Source organism: Thermobia domestica, chromosome 13 (assembly GCF_964235325.1).
Source record: "Thermobia domestica chromosome 13, izTheDome1.hap1.1, whole genome shotgun sequence".
Classification (NCBI taxonomy): Eukaryota; Metazoa; Arthropoda; class Insecta; order Zygentoma; family Lepismatidae; genus Thermobia; species Thermobia domestica.
Genome location: NC_137466.1, coordinates 109,641,372 through 109,668,019, shown reverse-complemented (window position 1 = coordinate 109,668,019; position 26,648 = coordinate 109,641,372). Strand labels below are relative to the sequence as shown.

The 26,648-nt window shown below is 36.7% G+C and overlaps 1 protein-coding gene across 3 annotated transcripts in view; it reads left to right on the top strand.

Moving 5' to 3' along the window:
- The window catches only part of LOC145668420 (uncharacterized), a 181,847-nt gene that overhangs the window by 40,280 nt on the left and 114,919 nt on the right, over positions 1 to 26,648 (top strand). For all 3 annotated transcript variants that reach the window (XM_081736232.1, XM_081736233.1, XM_081736234.1), the window contains exon 3: positions 17,600 to 17,650. In XM_081736232.1, the coding sequence (XP_081592358.1) occupies positions 17,600 to 17,650 (51 nt within the window). The remainder of the gene's footprint in view (positions 1 to 17,599; positions 17,651 to 26,648) is intronic.

The following is a 26,648-nucleotide window of genomic DNA, read 5'->3' as shown; positions in this document are numbered from 1 at the left end:
TAGCACCTCAGCCTCTTCATGAAATTTATCCAACTGTGTTTTTATGGAAGGATCTCCGGACACTTTAAGTTGAAGAAATAACTTATCACAGACTTCACACCTATCTAGGTGCGGTTTCTTTATTTTCAAGTTCATTTTGTGGAATTCATGGTCATACGGACGTCTACTTACGGGAATCACATTGCATATTCTCTTATACTCCTCATATGGTCCCGAAAGTGTCACGTATGGCAGTAAATACTTTTTACTGGAGTCTCGTCGGGAATAATGACTTTCATATGAGGGAACTGATTGAAAGTGTTTGCGAACCTCTTCCAGTTCATTTTCAGACTTGGTGTTGGAAGGTTTGTGGGTTCCTCGGCTACTAATGTCTATAACACTAGAGAGAGAAAAACACGCTTCTTCTGAATTACCGACTCAATGAAGCTTTTGCTTTCACCAAAAATACACAAGAAGCAACTTTTACACACTTCATGTCTTTTACCCGACACTTCGATGTGATACAAAACTGTCACTTGGCGATAGTGCTGCTTTTCAAAATCTTTCTGTCTGATTCTGGTTCTCTGCTTATTAGCAATATTCAGCAAACTAGAGATATACATAACTTCGATTATAATCACCAAGAGCCCAGTAATTGTCAAATATATTTCTAAACACTTCTTCTGAACAACACATTTTACATTTTTTTCTACACACACCGGGAGCTGAAATGTAAGAACTAGAACGCATTTCACTTCCGAAGTAACATATGATTGACCTATATTTCTGAGACGTTTTCTCGTTTCACGAATTTTTTGTGTATCGTATTTCAAACCTCGTGATTCCTTCCGTCCTCTATTTTCACGGGACCTATCTTCCACAGGTACCTCGCGTTCGATGTCAGATGTTCCTGGTTTCTCTGATAAATTGTGCAGATCTGCACACTGCCCGAGCACGGTAATAGATGTTCCCTCCCCTCTCTCTCACTACTATCTTCTTTCATCACTTTTCTCTTACCAGTCTGTTTCTTGCGTCTCGTCCTATGAGTTTTAAGCTTCTCTTCTGGTTCGGATTTTGTTGATTCGGATGCAGAATCATTCCGATCAAAATCCGGGTCTATTCCTATTGTTGCGCATTTGTGTTGTTCATAAAAATATTCAAATAGAGATAGAAAACAGAAACAGAGTAAAATGATTGTATTTGTTTCAAAAAAATACTACTTAACCTCTGAATAATATGAAAAACCAATATAATTCGAATAGTGATTAAGCAAATATTTTACAAGCTCGTTTTACCTTAACATATTTCACATAACTTTATTGCTTGCATTTGTTTCATTCACACGATGGAAATGTATTCAACAATTAAGTGCAGTGCAAAACATGTTAAGTCACATTTTAGAGGACTTACCTTTCTTTTCACACTCATATATGAATGCACAGAGTTGGGAAAAACATGTTAAGTCCACTTGCTACGGACTTAACTTGTTTTGCACGAAATAGAATCAGTATGTCAAACATGACTGAAAACGCACGGGTTTGTAACATCATTGAAAAACCTGATAGGACTTAGCCGAGTATACACAATTGTAGAGAAAAATTTTCTTATTCAGGTAGCGTGAAAAGCTCATTTTTGACCATTTTGGACTTAGCATGTTTTGCACACCCACCCGAGATTTGTATCATATATAGACAGAAATAAGTTTGTTTCGCCGTGATGTTATTATGCAACAACCGCGTTATGCTGGAAGGGGTCATATAAGCTTAAATCGGAATAAAAACCGCTACTCGAGTTACATCCGAGAGAAATTGGCCTCCATTTGGACTCGGAACCAGGACTAATTGGCCACAAATGAGATACGTCTGCCGACTCACTCACGAAGGAATCCTGATAAAAAAAATACGTTGTACTGATCTTTACATGCTCCTTAATATAACTGTCAAGAGTCATTTCAGAAGGACAAAAAGATAAACAGTTGCACAAGTGAAACCATTACACAGATTTACATATGAACAATTTCAAAGTACTACGGAGTACAGAAGAACTAATTTAGTTCAAGTTAGTTAACAACGACTTTTATTGGTCCAAATTAAAGAAATACACCGACTTAATCTGCATATCAATAAGAAAAGTGAATAAACATACGAATTATTTGAGTCCACTTTGGCTCAGACTCATTTATACATAAATCAATACCAAAGATACTTATTTCACTAAATGCCTCTCGAGGGGTCTGTATGCCCCCTTCCCCCCACACACAAAAAGTACGGCATTTTCGATGTATTTTATCAATAGTATTATAAATGTATTTCGATGTATTATAAATAAACATTTATAAACTTATAAAAAAAAGTTGCTTTTGTATGTATAATCTTTTTGAGTAGTGAATGGGGAATTTAGGTCTCAATATAATACGAATAATATACGGGAGTGAAACGTGATAACCCACAAATGTGTGTTCATCAAGATTTTACAAACACTTACACTTTTACAAACTTTTTTTTTTTTTGGTTTAAACCATTTTTTTTTTTTTTTTTTGAAAAAACCAGCTGGTTTAAACCTTGGTTTAAACCAGCCAACCCTGATTTATACTGTATTTTTTTCTGTGCTTCAGATATTCCATTATATAAACCAAACTGCCTACATTTTTTCAGTGTCTTGCTGGGAGGCCTGTTGTACAGAAAAATAGGCCCGTATTCAAAATCAGGTTATGCAAAAGGGCTTGTTACAGAATTTATGAAATTTCTTCAACATGAAATTTGGTGTTTAAAGGCTGACAAAAGAAATCAGTATCTAATTATGTCGAAAGTGAGATACTCTTTCGGCATTTTAAGAGCTCGTCCGTGACTAAGCGGTTAGCGTACGCGCCTTTGGTATGGGAGACCTGTGTTCGATTCCCGGCGGGAGCTCATGTGGTTCGGATTCCACGTTAATCAGTAGGTCCACGTCTCATATAGCCTCCCTGCTGAACTTGACGTTAAACCCAAAATCAACTCAACTCTTTCGGCATTTTAAAAATAGCTGAGACATGTAATTTTATTTCACATCCGCGCAATCCATTGCCACAGGCCATGAAAACGTTACGGTCGATAATTGATTCTTTTCCGCTGTTGACTGACTCTGAAAAAGATAAAAATACATGACCTTCCGAAATCGCACAAGCTCGACATTCTTCTTCGTCCGATCAGACCAGGTTTCAACCTTCCAGCTTATTATCCGAATGGCTAGAGAAAAAACTTAACGATTACAACATTGATTTCAAATATATTGTAAAAACAGCCTTGGCGTTGAACAACAGTTGTCATCATTTGTAAATTGTAATGCTATTTTGCTTGCATTCATAGACGTTGTTGATATGTATCGTCGAACTATCAATAGCACACGATCTTGGTTATTACAAAATGGTGCATCTGCCTATTAAACTCATTTTCTATTACAACTGCTTGAGGTCTGCTTAACAACCAATGTATTTCAATTTGAAAATCATAACTTTTTTCAGAATGGTGGTTAGGGGCACGAGTTTTTCGCAATGCGCGATAAAACTAAATGCGTCAGAATTAAGTAATTTTCAGTTTCTTGACGTTTTATGATACTCTGTGTGTATTTTCACCGGTTTCCGTTGCGCGATAAAACGCAAAATTGGCAGTTTTCGCGAAATTTCTAACAATACGCGAAATTTTAAAAATACGTTTGCATTAATTTAAAAACGCCAGCTTTCTGCTAACGGAACAGTTGAACGTTGCATGAACGGTGCATTTTGGGTGATTCGGACACGGCTATTAAGAACATATTGCAGGGTCTCTTTGGTGAAAAAACTAAACCACACTTAAGTTTGTTACCAAGTGAAAAGAAGGCTGGTGTTGAATGTGACTTTAAAAAATGTGCAGAAAGATCATTCTGGAAGCTTTCTTCCCAAAGAAGAGACTCCCAAACTACAGAAGTATATGATGCTTTGGGAAAGCTTTTTGATCCTTCTGTAATTACATGCAATAATGAACCAGGCATTGTTACGTTAAGGAAGTTTTTTAAAGTTTTGCCTTCATTTAAAAAAATGCAAGCATCTGATTATGAAGTACCATATTTGGAGTTTTACAAAGTGGCCTATGAACTCTTGACAAGTGATTCACCTGGAAAGTACAGTGTAGTGTTTTGAATGGACAAAAGTTCCAAAGTGATGATTGTTTGAAGCTTGTTGTAAATGCATTTACATATGTGTGGCTTCTAACAAGCAATGCCAATTGTAAGAGGTTTTCTTTCCAAGTATGGACTGGTGATAAGTGACAAACGTACAACAATGAAGGAGGGAAATGTGGAAACACATAACATGCTTATGTTTAATGCTTAAATGTAACTTGTACCTATGTGTTTCAGATGACAGCAAAACTTTCCTACACATAGTAAGTTTCGTTACTGGTTTTCCTTCAGTTTCATTGAAAAAGTATAATTTTTTATAACTGAAATTTATAATGTTAAATGAAATATTCAGTGTATTTTGTTTTTAGGTAATTAATGGTATATTTCTGTTGAGTAGAAGGAACAGCTGTAAAAATGTCAGGGGGTATCTTTTCCACAAGAGCTACAAAATGCGAAACTTGATTTTGAAAATGCGACAAAACGCGAAATATAAAAACGAAACGCGAAATTTTCAAATTCTTAGTGCGAGAAATTCGTGTCCCTAATGATGGTTTAGTCATGGGAAAGATGTTATCTCTGATACTGTCCAGCATTATTCTAAGTCTCATAGAAACGTCTGTTTTACAGCAGGATGCATTTTAAGTATATTAGATATCGTTATGCCGATGACATTTTACTGCTTGTACGTGATGAAAATATTCTTTTACAAATATTTGAACAGTTCGATAATCAGCATCCTATGCTGAAGTTCAGTCTCGAGCTTGAATCTAACAACTAGAGATGCAAGGGCCCCGGAAAAAACTTTTTTTTTTTTTTTTTTACAAAAGTTTTCTGCTTCGCATTTTTGCTTGGAAAATTTTGGGCTTTTTTTCAAAATTCTGCTTTAAATTGATAAAGTAGACTTGATTTCCCTTCTCTGCAACACAAAAACTCATGTAACTAGTGGTTAATGCAGATAATAATATAAAACCTCGAAAATAAACCATGAATTTCGAAAAGATATTTCAAACAATTTTAATTCTTAACATATTAACATTACTTCACGAACATTCAATACTTTCCCGAATTTCCTATTCATTGATCATACACTTAATAATCTGTTACCACCCTTCAGGTGCTTCGGACAGGGTTTGCCCAAGTTGGCCCAGCCCGAAAAACCACTGTTTTTTTTTTTTTCGGGTTGGACCCACTTGAAAATTTCACTTTAAAACCCACCTGGGTTTTCGAGTTTTATTAGTATATTATTAGTAGAATTAAGGTGATGACATGGATAGTGATTTTTACCAGATTTTGGACTTCCCTTGGGCGAATTAGACACTTTCGCGTTAAGGTATACAACAACGTTCAACATAATAGTCTTTTCTAAAACCTTTGAGAAGTTCTGAATGCACTGCCCAGACAGAAAATACAGGTGGCTTACAGGCGCCTGTGAAACATGCATAAACAGATATATTTCTACAGGCGCCTGAAAATGGAACACTTTTAAACGCATGAGACAGGTATCATTTTTTTTTCAAGATCATTGCATGTTCATTTCACGGAAACAGGCAATTTTTATGTTGATAGGGTTGCAACCGTGCAACGTGAAAAATGCGTGTAAACAACATGTAGAGAGTGGGAAGACATCTACGTAACCGGCATATTCCATGTAGTTGACGTATACGTTACCTCATGAGGATCTGACGACAGCTGCTTTTCATTTGATAAAAATGTAATTGACATGTTAAATACATGTGAAATACAAGCGAATTAATGGGCGTGTTAGTGGAATATACATGTAAAGTACATCGCATTAAGTATACATAAAATTTGCATGTCACAGGTGTTGAATACGCATAAGACATGTACGTTCCATGTATATATACGGCAGAAGAGACATGTAGGTAACATGTGCATGGAAGCCACATGTAACATGCAGTTTGCCTGTTCATGAATTTGGTATGTATTGTATAGATCACATGAATGCAGATAGGTAGTTAAAAGTCTTCGTTTATTATGAAGACAAAAAGTTCTCAAATTAAATAAAGTTTAAACAAATTATCTTGAATTTGTCAGTGCCAAATTCAGTTTTCTCTACTTCTTTTGACGAGGGAGTATTGGTATATTTGGGGGAATTGCGTCCAAGCTCTTGGGGGGAGGGGGGGAGATCGGCACCTCTGCTCACAACAATATTTTGTCTTTACCTGCACCACATAGGAAAGGCGTACAAGTTGATACCTCACACTTTGCAGGAAGCCAACAAGCAATAATTACTAACAGTTCGTTTGTCGTTTCGCGGCAGCGCAATGCACCTCAGGGACGTACGTAGGGGGTGGATCCTGAGGGTCCGGACCCCCCAGATCCGGACTTTTTTTTGTGAATTTCGTCTAATTTTAGGAGCAGTTTTACAATTTTTAATATAATTTAGCCTGAAATTGTGTTTGGACCCCTCCCGAAAGAAATTCCTGCGTCCGTCCCTGATGTACCCAATTCCCATCGAGTACTTATTAGTAACGAAAAGTGGGTCATGCGTGATACTGTACTTCAAATAAAAATATAGAAATAAAACGTGTAAAATTCAAATGCGATTACTAGAATGTAGGCTGCGTACTTTAAGGAGTAATACTACTATTTGATCCTTAATCCAAGGGTGCGCGCACGCCTCTGCATATATGTGTCAGCAGCATAGATGTTCATTTTACTTCGACCTCACTCACCCTCGCCCTCGCAGTAGCAGTTGGCCCTCGCCCTCGTTCACCCTCGCCCTCGCGAATTTAATTGTCCATCGCCCTCGCGCGCCCTCACCCTCGCTGTCGAAACTTGTCCTCACCCTCGCGCACCCTCGCCCTCGCCGTCGAAGCTTGTCCTCACCCTCGCGCGCCCTCGCCCTCGCGGCCAAAACTTGTCCTCGCCCTCGCGCACCCTCACCCTCGCCATCGAAGCTTGTCCTCGTCCTCGCGCACCCTCGCCCTCGCTGCCGAAACTTGTCCTCGCCCTCGCGCACCCTCACCCTCGCCATCGAAGCTTGTCCTCGCCCTCGCGCACCCTCACCCTCGCTGTCGAAGCTTTTCCTCGCCCTCGCACACCCTCGCCCTTTTCGTCGAAGCTTTTCCTCGCCCTCGCGCACCCTCACCCTCGCCATCGAATCTTGTCCTCGCCCTCGCGCACCCTCGCCTTCGTGATAGGAGTTGTCCATTATCCTCGCTCGCCCTCGCCTTCGTGCTCAAAACTTTTCCTCGCCCTCGCGCACCCTCGCCCTCATATCATTGAGGGCGAGGGTAGTTGAGGGTGAGGAGGCCTCGAGAGGGCCTCCTTCGTGAGGATCAGAGCATCAATTATTCAACCTATTTGTTGAATTATTTCCTTATCGTCAGTGGCGGATCCCAGGGAGGACGATCGGGTCGATCGCTCCCCCCCCCCCAGAAGAGGAAACTTCTTTATTTTATATATACAAATAAAACGCATCCCAGAGTTTGGAGCTCTTAAAAGTAGCTCTGTAGCAGTATTACAACCCACCACCCCCACCAGAAGTCCATCCTGGATCCGTCCTTGCTTAACATACATCCTAAAGAAAGGAAACTAAACATATCATCGTATAACTTACTGTGGAACACCTAAAATGGAACAACTGTTACAATGGAGATCTCGGTCGATAGTGACGTTTACATCATTTATCAACAGTATGCAATGCCTTTACTTCAAAATGTTCCTTGAACTACGATGCAAGCATAAGTATTCAGCCACACAAGGGCGGCTCTCATGAGGGGAGGGTGAAATCAAGGTTTGATGAGTGGCGGTAGAGTGACTGCCGCGGAATATCTGTCAGAATTTGACAGTCAACACGTTGGCCATCCCTGATGTATGTAGCGTAACTGAGGAATTTGAACAAATTCAAAGGGAAAGATCTAAAGTGCTTAATTTTGAAACTCCGTAAGCAAACAAATAAAATACTTCAGAACACTATTGTTGAATTATCATTCGGAAATATATACCCACTCTAACCTACAACATGAATGACTTCATTGATTTGAATGTGAATCTAAGTTAATTGGTATTTTAAAATATAAACTGAAATGTGTCAATGTGCTTGTAAGGTTAATTTCGATGCTCAAATATTGTTAATATTAACCACTAATAGAGATACATTTGTCCTACCTTAACAATGTTAAATTTTTAAATTTTTTTCAATAATTGCCATAAATATGAAACTTTGTCTTAAGAAACTACCCTAGGGGCCAATTTGTGCACTTTATCACTTTCGTCTTGGTTCATTTTTGGCAGCTATCATTGTTGGAAAGTTTATTTTCAGTAATTCCCACAATTATGAAATGATATCTTTCAAACGTTGTCTCAAGGATTCCTTACACTACAAATACGTAAAGGCAAATGAAAAATGAAATCTTTAGTTTAAGATCCCACGATTATGCAAGCTAAATGCTAAAGGAGACAGAAGTGAATGATGAAAGAAATAGTTGAATGAGAATGTGGTAGGAAACTGGAGAATTCACAGAAAACCCACGAACACGGTGTCCTCCACCACGAACTTACTTGGACAGGAATCGAACATGCGACCCTTCGAACAAAGGTAATTTTCTTAATCACTGAGCCACCGTCCCTCCCTAAATGGCACGCTCAGAGCTTAGCGCCTCCAGGGGCCTTGGAAAGATTATCGAGCCTAAAATGATTTAGCACTGACTTTTATAAATCCACCAATTCAACAATTAATAATGTCGTGCAAACTTTAATACGTGCAGGGGGCCGCGGTGGCTCAGTGGTAGAGCGTTCACCTCTGGTGCTAGGAGTCTCGGGTTCAAACCCCGCTCCCGCCAAGTGAACTTTGTGGTGGACAAACACCGTGTGCGTGGGTTTTCTCGGGGTTCTCCCGTTTCCTCCCACTTTCTTCATTCCACCATTTCATTCATTACTCATTATCACCGTCTCATTTAGCCTAACCGGCATAACCGTGGGACGTAAAACTCAAAATTTCATTTCATTTAATACGTGCAAACTTTAAGATTGTAGTAATGAAAGAAAAGATGAACTCTTTAGTTTAGCGCCCCAGAGTTATGTAACTGCTAAAGGAGAGGGATGAAATTGCAAGTGAATGATGATGAAAGAAATGGTGGAACGGGAAAGTAAGAGAACAAACCTTTATTTTCTTTAGCACAAATAATTAAATGTGTAGATTAATTGGTTTTCAGAAATTTTATTATAATTAGCAATTAAAAACTGAAAGGGCGATCACAAACTTTTCTTGCCCAGGACCTCGCAACAATTTGTTACACGCTGCCATACATCATTAAAACAGGAGTAGAGTGACTGAATTATTTTGCTCTGTGGTTGAAAAGTAATAATGCAAAACTATGAAAAGTTAAAAATTCCGATTAATTGTAACAACTTCATCAGTGGTGGACATTGGAGGAGGATGTATGCTATTAATCAGCCCATTTCATGGGCATCGAAACTCACGAGCCCAACGCTCGCTAGCTCGGCATTCGCGCTCAACCGTTTTCGGGTTCAATAATTAAGCGCTACCCCGAGCGCCAATGAAATAAGTCAGCGCGAGTCCAACTGAGGGAAGTGAACCCGAGCACGATTCCCAAAGGAATAAATGAGCGAGAGCCCAGTTGAAAAAAATGAGCCCGAGTCCGAGAGAGTCCAGAGCAAAATGGCAATCTATGAACCAAAGTCATTCCATCAAGTTTTTTTCCATATGATCTACTGCATTCTGATGGTTCTCTCATTGATTGTGTTTGTTCATATATCAGCGCTCTTGTCATTCACTGCTGAATGACGTGAGTGACTGTCTGTCTGTCTGTCTACCAACACTCTTTAAACATGACAGTGTAGTAGACATTTCTTATCTAAAACGTCTCCAGCACAGGGAGGGCAACAATGAGGCACACTTACTTCTTAATGTAGCGCTATTTCTACCCGGAAACTTTCATGGGAAAAATCAAATATTATTCTTATTTGCATTATTATTTTTAATAATTATGTACGTACACACGAGAAACTGTCTACTGCAATTAATTGAAAGGAAAAATACGATTAATGTATAACCTTGCTATGACACTAACTTTTCATCTAGGGAACATGGCAGATGATATTTTAAATTTTGCCTCTCTCCAAAAGAGGTCAAACAGCAAACTTCAAAACAGTTGCTTTAAGGAAGCTTGTCCTCCTCCCTCGCGTGCCTTCGTTCTCCTGAAGGAAGTTGTCTCTAGCCATCGTGCACCCTCGCTCCCGCAGTAACACTTGGCCCTCACCCTCGTTCACCCTCGCTCTCTTCGTCGAAGCTTTTCCTCGCCCTCGCGCACCCTCACCCCCGCCATCGAAGCTTGTCCTCGCCCTCGCGCACCCTCGCCCTCGCTGCCGAAACTTGTCCTCGCTCTCGCGCACCCTCACCCTCTTCGTCGAAGCTTTTCCTCGCCCTCGCGCACCCTCACCCTCGCCATCGAAGCTTGTCCTCGCCCTCGCGCACCCTCGCCCTCGCGGCCAAAACTTCTCCTCGCCCTCGCGCACCCTCACCCTCGCCATCGAAGCTTTTCCTCGCCCTCGCGCACCCTCACCCTCGCCATCAAAGCTTGTCCTCGCCCTCGCGCACCCTCGCCGTCGCGGCCAAAACTTCTCCTCGCCCTCGCGCATCCTCACCCTCGCCATCGAAGCTTGTCCTCGCCCTCGCGCACCCTCGCCCTCGCGGCCCAAACTTGTCCTCGCCCTCGCGCTCCCTCGCCCTCGCGTCACTGTGGGCGAGGGAACTTGAGGGTGAGGATGCCCTCGAGAGGGCCACCCTCGCGAGGGTGAACATCTCTGGTCAGCAGTGGCGTATTTAGGGGGGGGCTTCCGGGCTTAAGCCCCCCCCCCCCGAAATCTTACTATAGTAAAGTATATAAAATATCTTGCAGAATTTTCACATTTTCAGGCAAAGCCCCCCCCCGAAAATTAGCAAAGCCCCTCCCGAAACAAAATCGTAAATACGCCACTGTGTGTCAGCATATTGCATATGTGCATGTCTAAGTGGAGACTTGATGTCTGGATATTGCATGTTTCCTACACCTGTAATATGAATGTTTTATCAACCTTGTCCATCGCATTTACCTGTTTAAACTATTTACTCACCACACATATCTGTTTAATCCATTTTTTGGCAGTCATGATCATTGCATGTTCCCATTCATCTGTACGTTGCCTGTATACTGCATGTAGGTGAGTTCACACTTTGCATGTTATAGGCAATGTGTCCAATTTTATTCCAATATATTATACATGTGTCAGGACCTTGCATATGTGCATGACATACTGGAGACTTGGTGCCTGAATATTACATGTTTCCTACACCTGTAACATTAATGATTCACTCCAATCAACCTTGTTAATTGCGTGCACCTGTTTAACCTATTTGTTGGCAATAATGATCATTGCATTTTCAGTTTATCTGCATACACCACATGTACACGTAGATAATACAGGCATTGTATTCAGTTGTAATCCAATGTATTATACATGTGTTAGAACCTTGCATAGCGAATGTTGAATTGGAGACTTGTGCCTAAATATTGCATGTCTCCTGTGCCTATAACGTGAATGTTTAGCTCCAATCCACCTTGTTCACCCACGTATTTGTTTAATCCATTTATTGGCAATCATGATCATTGCATGTTCCTGTTCACTTGTACAGCGGTGGACACTGCATGCGAATGTTATCAACAATCCATTCAAGGTACTTTACATGCACATATTCCCTTCATTTACTTGCATGTGAGTGACTACATGTACATTGCATGTTCTCATTTTAATATTGACTTTTTAGAACCCAAAATAAATGGCCAGGTCGAGATTCTATTGCAAGCATATAACTTAACTGCAGCAGTCAGAGTGCCAACCAGGTTATCTAAAAACAAAAACAGTGCAATAGATCAAATTTTACACAATACCGATCGTCTTGCCTGTAATGTTCAAGTACTAAACAGTGGGTTCTCAGACCATGAGGCGCAGATTTTTACAGTAATGTTAAAAGGTAACGAGATTACTAACGGTACAGTTCATAAACGCGGTACTAGATTATTAACTAAAAGAAACTTTAATGACTCGAGCATACAACATCTGAACTGTCGTTTATTCAACGAAACTTGGGAGCAGGTATATACGGCTAATAACATGAATCAAGCGTGGGATAGCTTTCACAATATCTTTGCAAATTACTTCAACGAAGCGTGCCCCCCAAAAATGTACTCTGTTCCTACATCGACATGTAATAAAAAAAACATGGGTAACCACCGGTATTAAAACATCAAGCAAAACACTAAGGTCTCTTAATATGGCGTATAAAAAAGGGAATTTATCTCCAGAAATGCAGGAATATTATCAACGCTACAAAACCGTTTATAAAAAGTTGCTTAAATTTGCCAAGAAATCACATTACTCAAATTATATAGACAATTGTAAAAACAAACAGGCAGCTATGTGGAAGGTAGTAAACATATAGAGTTAAAACATAGCATCAAAACGAAAAATGAAATTACTGAGTTGGATGTTAATGGGAGCAAAGTTACATACCCAGACCATATTGTAAACGCCTTCAATAATTATTACACAGGTTTACATAACCAGCACGGTCCTAATGATAAATCGCACCCAAACATTTGCAAGATAAACACAACTATCGGTACCATGTTTTTACGCCCCACCTCAGCAAGAGAGGTACATAACATCATAATGTCATTGAAGTCAAAGTGGTCTTCTGGTCTGGATGAAATACCAATTGCCATCATTTAAGAATGCAGCATTCACATCTCGGAACCATTGTCCTACCTCATCAATATGTCCTTTCAGACAGGTACCTTTCCTGAGAAATTAAAATATGCCAAAGTTAAACCGCTATATAAGAAGGGGGACAATACAAAAATCGAAAATTACAGACCAATTTCCTTGTTGTCTTCTTTTTCAAAAATCATAGAGAAAGCCTTTCTCAACCAAATTATACCATTCCTATCTAAGCATAATGTAATTTCACCTTCACAGTTCGGGTTTCAAAAATGCAAATCAACTGAAATTGCTATCTATAATTATATCAATGAGGTTACGGAGGCCCTCGACAAAGGCAAAAAATGCGTAGGATTGTTTCTAGATTTATCCAAAGCTTTTGATTCTGGCCCTCATAACATTCTTATCCAAAAACTTAACAGTTACGGTCTAAGAGGAGTCGTTAACTCATGGATTAAATCATATTTGCAAAATCGCACCCAAGCTGTTGAAATATCTTTTTCGTCAGACACAGCTGAATCAGCAACTTATAAATCTCAATTTAGAAGCATCTCTACCGGCGTCCCTCAGGGTTCGATACTAGGACCCATATTATTTCTGTTATACGTAAATGATTTGCCACATGACGTATCATTAGCAAATACAACTATGTACGCAGATGACACAAGCCTAACAATAACAGGTACAAACTATGATATTGTCTGCGATAAAATTGACGAGACAACTCGTAGTTTAGAAAACTGGTTTGCCCAAAACAAACTAAAATTAAACACATACAAATCTACAGCTCAAAATTTCCATCACATTCAAAATAAGCAGTGCGTAGAAATTGATATAATGCTAAATAATCATAAAATCATGTACTCAAAGTCAACCAAATTTTTGGGACTCTGGCTAAATCACAACCTCTCCTGGGAAACTCACATATTTTCACTGGTCCAAAAACCCAATAAAATGCTCTATGCATTAAAATCAATTAAACATGTTTTACAATTTGACACGATTCGTAACTTATATTTCGGGCTCTTTCAGTCTTTACTTACATATGGCATAATCTTCTGGGGAAATTCTCGAAAAAGTAATATGTTGTTTGTAATTCAAAAAAGGCTTTTAAGAACTATAGCAGGGGCCAAAATAAACGACCCATGTAGGCCAATATTTAAGGAATTTAAAATTTTGCCGTTACCCTCTCTTTACATGTTTCGACTGGTGCTCTTCGTCAAAAACAACATTGACTTATTTAACACACCATCAACACATAAATATGATACCAGGCGCAAGGATAAAATCTCCAGCAAACAGCACTTCACTAAGTTATATGAAAGGAATCCAATGTTTATGGGTTCTATATTGTACAATAAACTACCTCAGAATATTCTAAGGACAGACTATATTCGAAAAGGAGAGTTCAAGAGGTTAATGAAAACTTATCTGTTGCAGCACTGTTTTTATTCTGTAAACGAATTTTTAGATATGTAAGTTAATTTGTCTATTGATAGTTTTGGGTAGCATAGTAGTTTAATTCAATTGTCTATTGATAGTTTTTGAAATATATTGTTATGTAATGCTTTTATATCGTAGATGTAGCATAGTAGTTTATTTCAATAGGTATGTATTTGTCATTACTACGTGTTTTATATATTTGTACCCTTGACGAGTCTTATTCATACGCACGTAATCGTGCAATATGTATGACTAAAAAGACGAAATAAATGAATGAATGAATGAATGAATGTACAGGCTCTGTACAACGCATGTTTTCGTGCGAAATTTCCAACAGAAGTTTAATACTTTTTCGACATGCATATCACCTGAAGGCAGTTCCATGTACAAAACATTGCATGTTTCCCCAAAAATTTTCATAATAGTGAATAAATAAATAAATAAAACTTACTTCAGCTTGAGATAATTATGAAACAAATTAATGTATGGATTATGCTTATAGCCTATTTGAAGTAAAATATGCAATTTTATATTTTAGAAAATACTGTACAATAAATAGCAATAATAAAATTTGAGAACATAGTGACCTAGAATGTAGAAATTAGTATGAAATATGGCTAGATCTTCCAGTCCACACAAATGTCATTGAAGATTTAAAAAATCACAAAACATTAAAAAACTAAAACGTGAAAGCTATCTTCTAATTTAGTTTGAAATGATTTTATAGTCTATAGTCACTAAGGTCAAATGTTACACGATGTGAGAGAATCACCACTTTGTACCTCCCTTACTTCCTGACCTTAAAAATCTACATACCTTAACCAATTTCACATTTTTCTCACCCCAAGTCTGTTTCTAATCTTATTTCATATCAATCTGAAAGTACTCGGGAAATTCCCGTAATTGAGCGCACAAAATATCGGAAGTGAACTTCAACAATAATTAAAAAAAAAAAACGCTGGATGATACTTATTTCATATAAGACATTTTGAAACTTTTATTTTCTAAAACATGAATAATTTCTTTCTTTTAAATTAATATGAGCCCTATTTGGTATTCATATTTGGCTAACGTCACTGAGGAGGCTCCTTAGATGACTCGATCTATATTTCTAGACTGAATATAAAATCCGTGCTAAGTGCCAAAACGAAAATATTGTGTAAACAGCCCAGATGTTACTTTAGATCTGATGGGACATACAGGCATGTGCATTCGTCTGGGGATTATTTGAACCACCTCCACAGTGAATACTAGATAGCCAATTTTTCACTGAGTAGTGTTAGGCACATATGCCACATTTTTACATTACACCCTCGATTTTTAACTCTTCAAAATGATTTTTTTTTTTTTTTTTTTTTTTTTTTTAATAGCGGGTATCCACGCTACAAGGTGCAGTTTTCAGACTTTTAAGTTGACATTTTGAAGGTATAAGCACGAGACATTCTAAATTTGCTGTATAGATTTTCTCGGCGATCCAATGTAAAATTTCAAAATGGTGGCATTTTTTTCAAAACAGCAGTGAATAGAAAATTGTTGCAAATTGTGACACTTGACAAACTTGAAATATAAAACACTTTTTGACACTTTTACCCCAAAGACATTGGAATATTTGGAAAATTTCCAATTAAACCCGATGAAATCCGAAAAAAAAACTAAAAAAAAAAAAAAATGTTCCAGATGGGTTGGGTTTTTATAAAAGAATCCTCGGACCTGCAAAATCGGTGAAGTCACGAATTCTGTGACGCATTGGCTGTTACGTTTATTTAGAGGCGGGAAGGTGACGAATTTTCTTTTCATCTAAGCCTGTGTTTTCCAAGGCTATAGGACATATAGCCACCATCATGATTTAACTAGTCCTGAAGGTTTCCGAATTTTTAATAAGATGAATTCAATATAACATTACGGAATTCTCTTTAAAAAAAACTACGGAATACATTTTAAGTCAAGTAGAACTGCACAACAAACATGAATGAGTGGTTAGCTTTTGCGCTTCTATCTGGAAATCGTACTATGAGTCCTGGCCAACTTCCTCTCTTATAGTTTTTAAAGTGTTGTTATTACTAATTACCAGCAGTGATGGATTTGCGATGGGGTTAGATGGGAGGGTGTCTTTTTGACTGAAGTCTGTTCTCCGAAATTGCATAATTTCTAAACAAACGGAAAATTAGTTATGCTTTTACTCATAAACTTCAAGCTCTCCTCAAATAAAAATTAGAAATTTTTATTAAAACTAAACATTCATAAAAAACGCTTCCAAAGTACTTTTCTAAATTCACCACTGATTATTAATATAAAATGGTGTTCAAGGTTGTATTCTGAAGATTGTTGCTAAATATACAAAAGAAACGAAGTATTAGTTATGCCTATACTCATATAAACTTCAAGCTCCTAAAAAAAAGATCGTTAGGAGAAACAAACATTAATCAGACAAACTCCTCCGAAAATATTTTTCTATATCCGCTACTGATCATTTCTATAAAATGGTATTCGGAAGAATTTTGCTAAATAATTGCACAGCTACAGTATAACAGAAATGTAGAAGTACGCTCTGACGGATATATTGGAAAACGTAAGTTTAACGCTTTTAAATTATCACTTTTGTTTGTTTGTAAGTTATAGACTTCCAGTTATTCAAGTACAGCATCATCCCTATTTATCCTAGGATCATTGTTCGTACCACATTCTCTTCAGAATAGAACAACCTTTCAAACCTTATCATTCATATTTCTCTGTCATGTCCTTGAAGCGGGAAATTTTTACGGAAATCAGGATTTTTTTTTTCTGAATTTTCTTTTTCCAAATTTGATCCGTAACACATGTTACATATTACATGTTATGTTACATGTTACATGTTGATTTCGTATTGATTAGTTTCTTCAAGAAGTTTAAGAAGTTAAGTTTCTCGGAATGTTATGGATCGTTCCGAAGTAGATCGGCAAGTAGGTCCTCGAATTAGATTGTGGGATAATCAAGAATTCTTTACGATCAAGACTTTTTTTTTTCTTTCTTCGAAAAGTCGGTCGCTAATCACATATACAGGTGATTGTTTAGTTTTCTTCGCAAGGAAATATAGACAGATTTAGCTTCAAAGCACGGAAATAAAGTTGCAATATAGTAGCCAAGCTTGACGGTAGACTAGAGATAAACTTAAGGATGATAAATAATTCGTGTCTGTTGGAAAATTGCAGGTTCTGCAGAAAGGAAATTAAGTTAATGGGCTTTATTGTAATGAGTTATTTCTTTAATTTATTATGTTACGGGTATTTTTTTAATTTATTATTTTGTATATTTATTGTAGATTAGCACAAGAGGCAGTACGAGCTACAGCATTGGAAACAGCGTGATTCAGGTGAGTAGTTTGTTTCTTTCTGTGACAACAATTAGGTATTGAAAAATTGCTTTTAGGAACTTTTTTATACTTGAAACTTCACTTTGTTAGGTTCAGTTTTAAAAGTAGAAAATTTTAGCCTCGTTGCTTCATCGGAACATTTCAAAAGAATATAAACAGCTGGATAATTGGAAATATTGTTGAGTAATATTGAATAGAAAATTGGGTAACTTTATGTGAAAACAGTAGAATAGCATTCACATTGAAATTCAGAGGAAAAATATGTAACTGGACTGGCTCGTGGATCAGTCTTTAATAATAGCGAATTAGGTATTTAAAAATAAAATTAGTCTATAGGACACTGGAAGCCAAGATAGAATAAGTACTATAAGAGTACAAGCTAGTTGTCAGAAAGAATAGCACAACGTGGAAAGCTATAGATTAAGAGGAAGAGTGGGAAAGTAACTAACGTAGCATTTATTATCGTAGAGGAAACGTTTGATAATTTGGAATGAAACAAAAAGCTCTAGAATTTGAAGGAATCCAGGTACGAAGAGAGGAAAAGCGACAATTCAGGCTACCTGACCAGCAAGTGTCAGGCAAGGACGCCTACTGTCATCACCAATATTACAATGAAGAAGCAGAAATCAAGGACACCCATAGCCTCCGAATAACCGACCGTTCATGGACAAAAAATAAACACCACGCACTTGTCAGACAGTGTAAAATAGAAACAGATCTAAATGAAGTGCAGCAGATTCAACATGAAGGTCAACAAGAGCAAAGCAAAAGTTATTTAGGAACCATAAGAAACGTAAATAAAATGTAAAATACAGAATAGCTCAAGCGAAAAAGGCATTTGAAGAAAAATCAAAATTAACTGGAAACATCAACATAGAACTAGAAAAAAGAATGATGAAAACATTTGTATGAAGTGTGGCGCTGTATGACTGCAAGCTATTGATTCTAAGAAACCAAACAAATCGAAGAACGTGGTGCTACAGAAGGTTATTGAAAATTAGTGGATGAATAAGGCATTGGTTCCCGACTAGTGTATTGCAGAATTTTAGAATTTAAAAATCATTAATCATTAATATTTAACAAATATAATTTTGAGATAGACTATACCAGTCAGCGTCTCCAGCGGCATCATCATTGCTCAGTACTACATAGTCACTGTTTTATAGAAACTTATAGCCGTACGCTATTACAATATATATTAGTAATAAAATCAAACAAGTGTGTTGCGATGTTGTGGACAATCAGCAAAATGTGTCGTTAGTCAAAAGAGATTGGGAACCATTGGAATAATGTATCAAATCAAAGGATATTGAAAATAGGTAAAAAAGAAATGTACTGAAAAGTATTTTGAAAAGAAGCACATTACGAGACATGGAGGTGTCACGCTACTAGCTATTGAGAGAATGGCAGAAAGAAAAGTAACGAGAGGGAAGCCGCGTTTGAAATATAATGATCAAATAATGATACTAAATACAGGGAAGAAAATATTTATGGAAGTGGAAAGTCTCAGGATAGGAAAGAACAGAAAGCTTTGTGAAGCCAATCGAAAGTTGCTGACCCGAGTGGAAGAAAAATAACGTTTCTTATTGAGGGGGGAAAAAAAAGACGATTCATTTTTTCTACATGAAGTTATAGCAGGCGATGGAAGTTATGTATTCGTAGTATGTAGTTAAGGTATTCTATTTTTATTTTCGTTTTAAGGCGCTTCATATTCAATGAAAAATGACTCGTGATTACTGTGGCTAAACATACGAGGGTCATCTGAAAATTTCTCAGAATGACTACAGAACATTGAGTAAACCATATTCTTGAAATGCAATAAAATACTCCTTCACTGATCTTTTAAGCTCTTGTATTTTTTTAATTTTTTAAAATTATTATTATTTGTAAAGAGGGGAATTTGAGCCCAGATTTGATGAAAAAGACGGATTTTGCAGAAGCATTGATTTTGGTGTGTGCAACGACACTCGTATGAGGGCGATAGTTGTCAGTGAGAAGGATGGTGTTTCTCAGGTTGAAGATAATGGGAGGAATAACTGCATCTGAACACCCTAAAACCATGAACTTTGCGACAGCTTCAACATAATTAGTCTTCTTTTTATGTAGAGAAGTAAGATGTTTTCATGGTTTTGACAACTGGGTGAATTGCTGGAAGCAGAAATGTATCTATGTTTCATCGGTGTTTATTAATCAATGCACAAAATCAGTTGGAATTTTCTTAAAATGTGCGAAATTGTCTTTAGAGATTTGCATTCTGATTCCTTTTGGATCAAATCTCGACAATTGTGGCACCCATCTCGCAGAAAGTTCTGTCAAAATGTAAAACACTTGTTACTTGAAATGCCTAGAGCTTCTGCAATATTACTCTGTCTGCTGCGCTGGTCATCTTGTAGGCTATCATGGCCACATTAAAACTCTTCTCTACGCATTGAACATTGAGTATCTTCGTGCCATCAGTTAAACTTGACGGAGCAGAGTGCTGCAGAGTATTTCTGTTGGCTTCATACTCTTCTTCACTAACTATTTAATGGCCGCATGCTATTCTAAATTCGTCATATTTTAAGACGCGTGTACTGCATTTACACAACAACGATTACCATTGTTTACTGTTCCAGACAACAGTGTAAATTTGTCATAATGGAAGGTGTCCTTGAAACTAGTGTTGTCGTTTGTGAGTTATGCTGGAACTTTTCAAGTGACCCTTATAGGCTCACTTATCTAGGGAAAACAGTAGAAGAAAGAACTTTACGTGCATAATAAAGGTTACAATATGTAATTATAACACAAACTGATTTTATAGTGAAGTTGACATTTTCATAGGAGAGAAAAGATGTGCAGAAATACGTAAACAAGACGATATGACAACATGTTTGGCTTTTAGTGCAGTAAGAGCAGTTCTAGCAGGCCAAGTGCAAACTTGTTTAAACGACAATAATTGTATTCATTGCTGTGAGTAATACAGTTCTTTGTGTTTGGTGGACTTCTTATGTGTTGAATGTTGAAAATGACATGATATTAGCAACGAATGACGTGCTCTAAACACGAAGTACGTCAATTGATGAAAGACAATGGAAGGATGTGTTTTATTATTGCGATAATGTAATCAATGAAATAGTTTGATTCCATGTCAAAATAATGATTTTTGATAAGTGTGCAGAATAATATTGTTTTCAGTATAGTCAGGAACTGAATGATTGTAGCAATATTATGCCCAAGTAATTAAATATATTTACGGCAGATTTCTTATAATTGTAGTTCATTCGATTTGGTACTTGGTCATCGCAACAATTAAATCGAACCTTTTATATCATCCATTTTCACATCTTTCAGTTGTCTACAATATATTGTGAACCTACGGAGCCAAGAGAAAATTAATTTTAAAACAAGAGCTAAAAGTTCTTTGGATACATCATAACCACAGGGTCATATGTAATCGTAAAAGTTAATGAGCATCTAATAAGTGTGAAGAATAATACAAATCAGAAAGTTTATGAATGATGCCAATGTTATTGAAAATCGTACATGTCGGCACGGCGTTGCAGATTTTGTTTATTAAGCGACGATAATACTCTATTTTGCGGCAAATAAACTTTGCTTCCATAGTCGAATGCTTGGGCTCTTCATGTCTGGTCGTTCACCTACTGTATGTTGCTAGTCATTTTTCCAAATAACAGCCGAAAGTGTGGAAGAATGCTCCATTGTGTAATCAAATCAATAATGGGAATGATACTGAGGAATTGATCGCAAACCATGAAAATTCTGAACAAAGAGCTGTTGCAGTGAACTCGAATTAAGTTGATAGGCTAAAGGAAATGTCGCAGAAAATTAAGCAACAAATTGATTGTATCTATTTTATGAAAAAGAGAAAAGTGGTACGGTAATGTCAAAGAATAAATTCTGACGTAAACCTCAAATTTATTCATAAGGTACCAAAGTTGCATACAGATAGATCAAAATCAGCTAAGCTAATTGCTGTTATGATATATAGAAGAAACATTACTGACCTTCTTGCTTTAAATATTGGAACAAATACAACTAGCTACAGATCTCCGAGAAGTTCTTCAAGAGGACAAACCAATAAGAGATACCAACTGGAAAAGTGGTAAATATTGTGGATGAAGATTCTTCCTCGACTAAGGTAGTAGCTGTTGGAAAAGTACAAAAAGGAAGAAGACATGAACATTTGATGCTGAAAAATAAGCGCAGAAACCACAAAAGGAAGAGAAGAAGAAAATCTTAAGAGCTTAAAAGGGCGATGGTTGACAACGAGTGACTTGTGCTTAATGACAGGTTCATAGATTCATAGAAGGCAATGGAAAATTTATTATCAATTAAATAGTTAAGTTCCATGCCAAGATAATGGTCTTATAAGTGTGCAGAGTAATATCGTTTTTCAGTATAGCCAGGGATTGTATGATCGTACCTATATTGTATCCAAGTAATTAAATACCTTTACGACAAGAGATTTCTTATATTTTTAGTCCATTCGATTGGCTGGTAGTGAAGCATGAAATGTTCATGAGTAATGTGATGTTAAGAATATCCTTCTTCATTCAAAAGAAACATACTAATTCAGATTTGTTATTTTGTCTTAGGCCGCGGTGGCTCAGTGGAAGAGCGTTCACCGCTGGTGCATGGGGTCTTTGGTTCGAGCCCAGCTCACCCATGTGAGCTTTGTGATGGACAAACACCATGTGCGTGGATTTCCTCGGGGTTCTCCCGTTTACTCCCACTTTCTTCATTCCACCATTTCATTCATTTCTCTCATCACCGTTCCCATTAGCCTAAGCGGCATAATCGTTGGACGTAAAACTTAAAGATTTCATTTCAGTGTTACTTTTGTGGACAGTTAGGGTTTCAAATACTTTCTGAAATAGAATATGATCAGATAATCATAGTTTTGAGCTAAGTAATTTTGTTTCACAAAGATTTCGATGCACATTCTCATTTGGTTGCTCAAACTCAACTTGAGCCTGTTTCAACCTTGACATATGGTGAGAATGTTAACCCTTTCTGATCATGTGATTCCATTTGGAAACACAAGCTTCCTTGGCTTTCATAGCGCATATATCGTGTCAAATGATCCCAAATTGTTTCACACGTTGTAGTTATAGCGCCCTGGGAATATATAATTTTGAGGAAAAAAATTGATTTTCTTATTTCCTTAGATTTAAACATATAACCCATTGAAATAAAAAAAAAAAAAATCATTTCCAAAACATAATTCAGGTCAGAAAGGGTTAAGTAAATTTCAAAATCAGCTAAGGAAATTCATGTACATACGTGTATTGTGATATACGTATATTGTTTTTTTTTGCTATTTTATGTTGTTTATTTGTAGCTTTACAATCAGTGATCTAGTGCGATACTGAACCTTTCTCTAAATAAATATACATAAAGTAGGTCTCCAATAACGTAGGCGCCGGGGAGTGTTAAGAGTTTCTTTTTTATGTCAGGTACGGAACTAAGAGACAAGTGCAAAATGGCTACTACACCTATCGTCATTAAGTTATTTGGTTAAAAGTATTGTATATTCCGCATTCATTCTGGATTTAAAGTATGAAGCTTATGTGCAAGCATAGTACAAAAGTAACCTGCTTCTGGCTTCTCTATACAAATAATGTGTTATCTACGGTTTACTTTTGATTTTTGCCTGTACTATTGTCAGGAAAACATTGATTTTGACTACAACTGGATGATAACTGGATTATCAGCTTAACTGGAAATCGAATCCGGATTGCGTACCAAAAGTGTGCGTTACTCATTCGACTGTTGGAGAGTTCATGGCATAAGTGAAATATAAATGCGACTTTTGTAGCTTGTAGTTTTATGTTGAAGCAATAATTTTCAGACTTGAGAATCTTTTGCATGAAAATTGCAGAATAATTGGTTGAAGTTGGGCGTTCTCCTTTTAGGACTGATACTATAGTTTATCACAGAAATATATGCTCTTACTAGAAATCGAACCCTGGCTCATGCACATAGAAGGCACGCAGGGAGTCCAAAATCGCAGAAGTGTTGACATTATTTTCCTGCAAGTAGTAGTTTCAGTTATTTAACCCTTAAACACTAGGATAGGTGAAGTCTCACCCCCTGATATTTTGAAGTTGTTACTAGATGGCAGAACTATGCAGAGACTGATTGTTCTAATTTCTTTTAGTATGCAGCATGAAGAAATGTCTCTGTGTTGTAATTATAGCTGTACTGGATGGCAGAATTATATTGTTTGTTATACCAGATGTCAGTCATTTGTATACAGTATAGTGATTATCATACAGAAACTGTTTGTAAGCAATGTGGCACTTATTATGAAATATTTTTTCTTTTAGCTGCGAGTTTTAAGGCTATTAAAGGAGGACGTTTCCCGTTTTTCTTTTCTAATTATTTCTCTGAAATTTTAAAATTATAATACAACACAACCTAAGTAATTATATGGGTGTGAAAATTTTTCATATAATGTCTCCAAATTTCACTAAATATTACCACTTTTCCATACAAAAAATACCGTACGAAAGGCCTTCACGTGTGAAACTATCTTTGTAGTAGGAGATATAAAAATATCGTAATGTTTAAGAGTTGACCAACTTCCACTGTTTTGTCTGTAATTGTTTGATACAACATTAAAATGAAATGTTTCTTTACGACTATAAAAGTCAAAATTTAAAGATTATATTTTGGAGCCATCCTTGGGATTGATGTTATTTAGTTTTTCTAGAAGATACTGTAGTTTGTGATCACTCTTCTGAACGATTTAGATTTGATTCTGCATAGAAGAGAAAATAAGTTGGTTTCTGCAGTGAGATCTACGTTCAGTTCTTTCTACATTAACAAAAAATTAGCTCATGCATATCTCACAAAATCAAACTCAACGTATGGATTAATTTATTCATTACATCGCATAGACCAATTTTTTAAAGACTTCGACAAGAGTCAAATTGACAGACTTTCAGCGAGTGCAAAATAAATGATTATGACAACGCATTGGAAAAATGGTATTTTGTAGACCTTAAGGTCTATAAAATATGAAACTTATACTTCATATGGATCAGAAATGGATTTCGATCCATCTGTTTCCTAGACTTCGGTACAGACTTACGTTCGAAAACTAGTTCAAGACAGAAAACTGTTCAAAAGTACAACTTTAAACCAAAGTTCTAAACCTCTGACTTAGACTGAAAAGACTAACTATTCTCACTGACAAAACATTAACAATAATTATAAGAACACTTTGCTGACAAGTAACTACGGTGTTTAAAACTTAAATGTGAATAAAATAGCACACACGCAGATATGGATAAGCACAAAATCAGAACCAAAGATAAAGAGCACATCAGATATTGCAAAGAAGAAAATACAGTAATCTCAGGTTTATTAACACAATAAAAGTAGTCGGTCCATTCAAGACCCTGATCATAGTATAAGCAGAAGAAATTTGGACAAATTGGAATGCCACTATTAAAGAGCTTTATTACTAAGATAAACAAGGAAACAAAAATGTAATTTGAAATTTTGCATTGTATGTATATGTATCACTAGATGAGCTTGCATACAATTTTATAATCTGTGATATACTATTTAGTTCATGATTTTTATCGACACTGAAAAAAATAAATTCTTTTATTATAATGATAAAAAAGGCAATTATTGCTGGTTTTATTGATTACTTAAAATAAATTCGATGGACGTTTATTTAGAAGATTGATTCTAAGAAGTATAATCACAATTCAATAGAAGCGTTTCTTCTTTATTTCTTTTATTCTTTTTCTTAATTGTATAACTTATTGTACTCCTTAATATTTCTTAGCCCAGCCTTATAGTGTGCTCCTTCGAAGATCGGGATTTAAGCAGTGGGGATTATCTGAAGAAAGAAAAAAAAAAGTGGGAAAGGTTTGCTTCTCCCATTAAATAAGATGAACAGTTTTGGTTAATTTGAGGTGACGTGGCCCAGTTGTAGATAGTTTTGCGTGTAGACATTCTTTAAGTTAATGATATATGAGCTTGAGTTGGATAAGAGATTGCTTTAGCAATGATCGTTCAAGCTTATTAGGTCAAAGTCGTTTATCAGTTCTAATAAACTCAATATCAACAGGTAAAAATAAAATCTGTAATATTTGTAAGACCTTTAGTGGTCATTGCGTAATGATTGGCTAGGCATAGTTGTTCAGTATTATCCTGAGCCAAAACTTCTTTTTATTTTTTTAAAGCAAGGTAATTTATGGAAGGGTTTATGTGAGGGAGCAACAGTAGATTAAGTTTTGATTATTGGCTTACTATCCTTATATCAACATTTTAGATATGTGATGAAAATTAACGTTATCTGAGGATTTTCATCGTATTTAACTCAGTTGACACGTACAGAAGTAACATCTACATGCGATTTTCGTTTCTCTTTGTAAAACGTCATTCAAATTTAGGTGTTGATTCAAAGAAATGGGAAGTTCACGTTAATAGTTTTAAAAGCTAGTCATTTTTTCTTTTCCTTTTTCTTTTTCTCCTTTCTTTCAATTGTGCATTTACAACTCAAAGGGGAATGCAGATACCGTAATGAGACAAAAAATTTCGAAGTTCGATTTTTGTATTCAGGTATATTTTTACTGAGTAACTGGCTCCCAATAACTATATACGAGGCACGTCCAGAAAGTAAGTTCCGTTTGGTAATAAAATTAAATTGTGTACAGATACAGAAAATTTATTTATTGCACAAAATTCTACAACTCTCAAACTACTTTTCCACATAACTGCCGAAATTTTGCAGGCATTTGTCATAGCGTGGCACAAGGTTTTGTATACCTTCTTCATAGAAGTTTGCCGCCTGTGTCTTCAACCAGTTGGAAACAGTTTCTTTCAGCTCGTCGTCATTGTTGAAATGTTGACCGCCAAGGAAAGACGTGAGATGTAAGAACAGATGAAAGTAACCCTGCGGGTTTCCTGGATCTTGTCATCAATCGCGTGAACCAGAAAACGAATCACCGCTCTGATTTCACAAGCGGCGGGATTT